Source organism: Setaria italica, chromosome IX (genome assembly GCF_000263155.2).
Source record: "Setaria italica strain Yugu1 chromosome IX, Setaria_italica_v2.0, whole genome shotgun sequence".
In the NCBI taxonomy this organism is placed as follows: domain Eukaryota; kingdom Viridiplantae; phylum Streptophyta; class Magnoliopsida; order Poales; family Poaceae; genus Setaria; species Setaria italica.
The window spans coordinates 34,886,549-34,888,179 of record NC_028458.1 but is presented as its reverse complement, the minus strand read 5'-3'; the positions used below and the strand labels follow the sequence as shown (position 1 = coordinate 34,888,179).

General features: G+C 41.8%; 1 protein-coding gene across 1 annotated transcript; it reads right to left on the bottom strand.

Annotated features, from left to right (window-relative positions):
* Positions 1-610: 610 nt before the first annotated feature.
* On the bottom strand, positions 611-1,413 carry LOC101777702 (22 kDa alpha-zein 16). The gene has a single exon (XM_004983432.1). It carries the CDS (start codon positions 1,367-1,369, stop codon positions 707-709), a length of 663 nt encoding a protein of 220 aa, XP_004983489.1. The 5' UTR covers positions 1,370-1,413; the 3' UTR covers positions 611-706.
* Between the last annotated feature and the right edge of the window lie 218 nt (positions 1,414-1,631).

Genomic DNA, 1,631 nt, shown 5'->3' with positions numbered 1-1,631 from the left:
TAACTTCCTACTACGACTATAATGCCTAGCCCTTCCATGTTGATTCGTCATGAGTTATGAGGCCTGGCATCCATATATTATCATCCATGTTGAGACAATCAGATGTCCCAAGGATTACCAAAGTATATCTTAATCATGTATGAATTGTTACCTTTTGGTTCTATGGTTATTTGCAATCAGGGCATCTCCTTTGTTTCTAAAAAATAGTGAGTGCTCGTGCCTTGCAACAAAGGCATTTGATGCACAACTTTTGCCTCATGTACTTTCTATGAATAAAGAAGCACGAAGGCCTATACATATTTGATCAAGCAATTTTAACATCTTTGGCCAATCATGCATTGCTCCATGATATGGTAGTAAAGGCCCATTACTTGGTGAATGTGACTTTCTAACAACATCATCCAGGTTGGGCATATAATATACAACTTGACAAAGCATTTAGTTAGTTGATTACGATAGCATGATAGCATGATATGTACAGTGGTTGGGGAGTGATTAAAGCATTTCACATATGGGATGACCCTGAACCATATTTTTTTTACCTTATCATTTAAAGTTTTAAATTCATAACTTTGGCACAGACAATTACGAGACACACATAAACATAGAATAGGATGCCAATAAATCATCTTTGTTTATTATTAATGCTAATTCATGACAATTGGCATGTCAAAATTTTTTATTGGAGTACAACCTCATACATCATTTAGAAGATGGCACCACCGATGAAGGGCTGCTGCAAGTAGGGGTTTGCCAAAGGCACTTGGTTGAACACGCTAGCCACAAGTGCTTGTTGCTGCAAGTGGGCGAGAGGACTCGCCAAAGCTAGTTGGTTGAACACATTTGGTAGCAATTGTTGTTGTTGCCAAGCAGCAGTGATAGGGTTCGCCAAAGCCACTTGGTTGAACACACTAGACACGAGTTGTTGTTGCTGCCACTGGGCCAAAGGACTCGTTAGAGCTAGTTGGTTGAACACGTTTGGCAGGAGTTGTTGTTGCTGCCAGTAGGCAGCGGTGATGTGGTTTGCTAGAGCCAATTGGTTGAACACATTTGGCAGCATGGTAGCAATGTTGTTCACCAATAGTTGCTGCTGCTGCAGAGACATAATGCTCTGTAGTGCAAGATGTGCTTGGCATTGCTGTTGAAGAATGGCAAGTGGTTGTTGAATGAGCACGGCTGATGGGGCCAAGATACCGGATGCCAACGCTTGCAGCTGCACGCACGGGTGTGTGGCTGCTATAGAAGTAGCCTGAGACCAGAATAGGGGACTAGCGGTTGCGGCAAGAGCACTTAGAGGTGAAATGTATGCGGAAGCAGCGGTTGTCGAGAGAGCAAGGAGAGCAAAGAAGGCAAATATCTTGGCTGCCATCTTCGCTAAGACTTTGGTAATGCTTTTTAGTGTCTATGTTTGCTCTTGCTATGGGTGATGAACTAACATACGATTCGGGGCCTATTTATAGAATGTGGAGATCAAGTACCACAAGCAAGGCTCCGGCATTTTGTACACAAAGTCCTAGGACTCCAGATAAGTATAGATGACATGGCATCGAGTCAATTACAACATTTGATGACTCATTTTATTGGAAGTATATTAAGTATGTATTTTGATGATAACGTTATATACTTTATAG

Excerpts from the sequence above, each read along its gene's own strand:
- LOC101777702 (XM_004983432.1), bottom strand. The coding sequence starts at position 1,369 with ATGGCAGCCAAGATATTTGCCTTCTTTGCTCTCCTTGCTCTCTCGACA.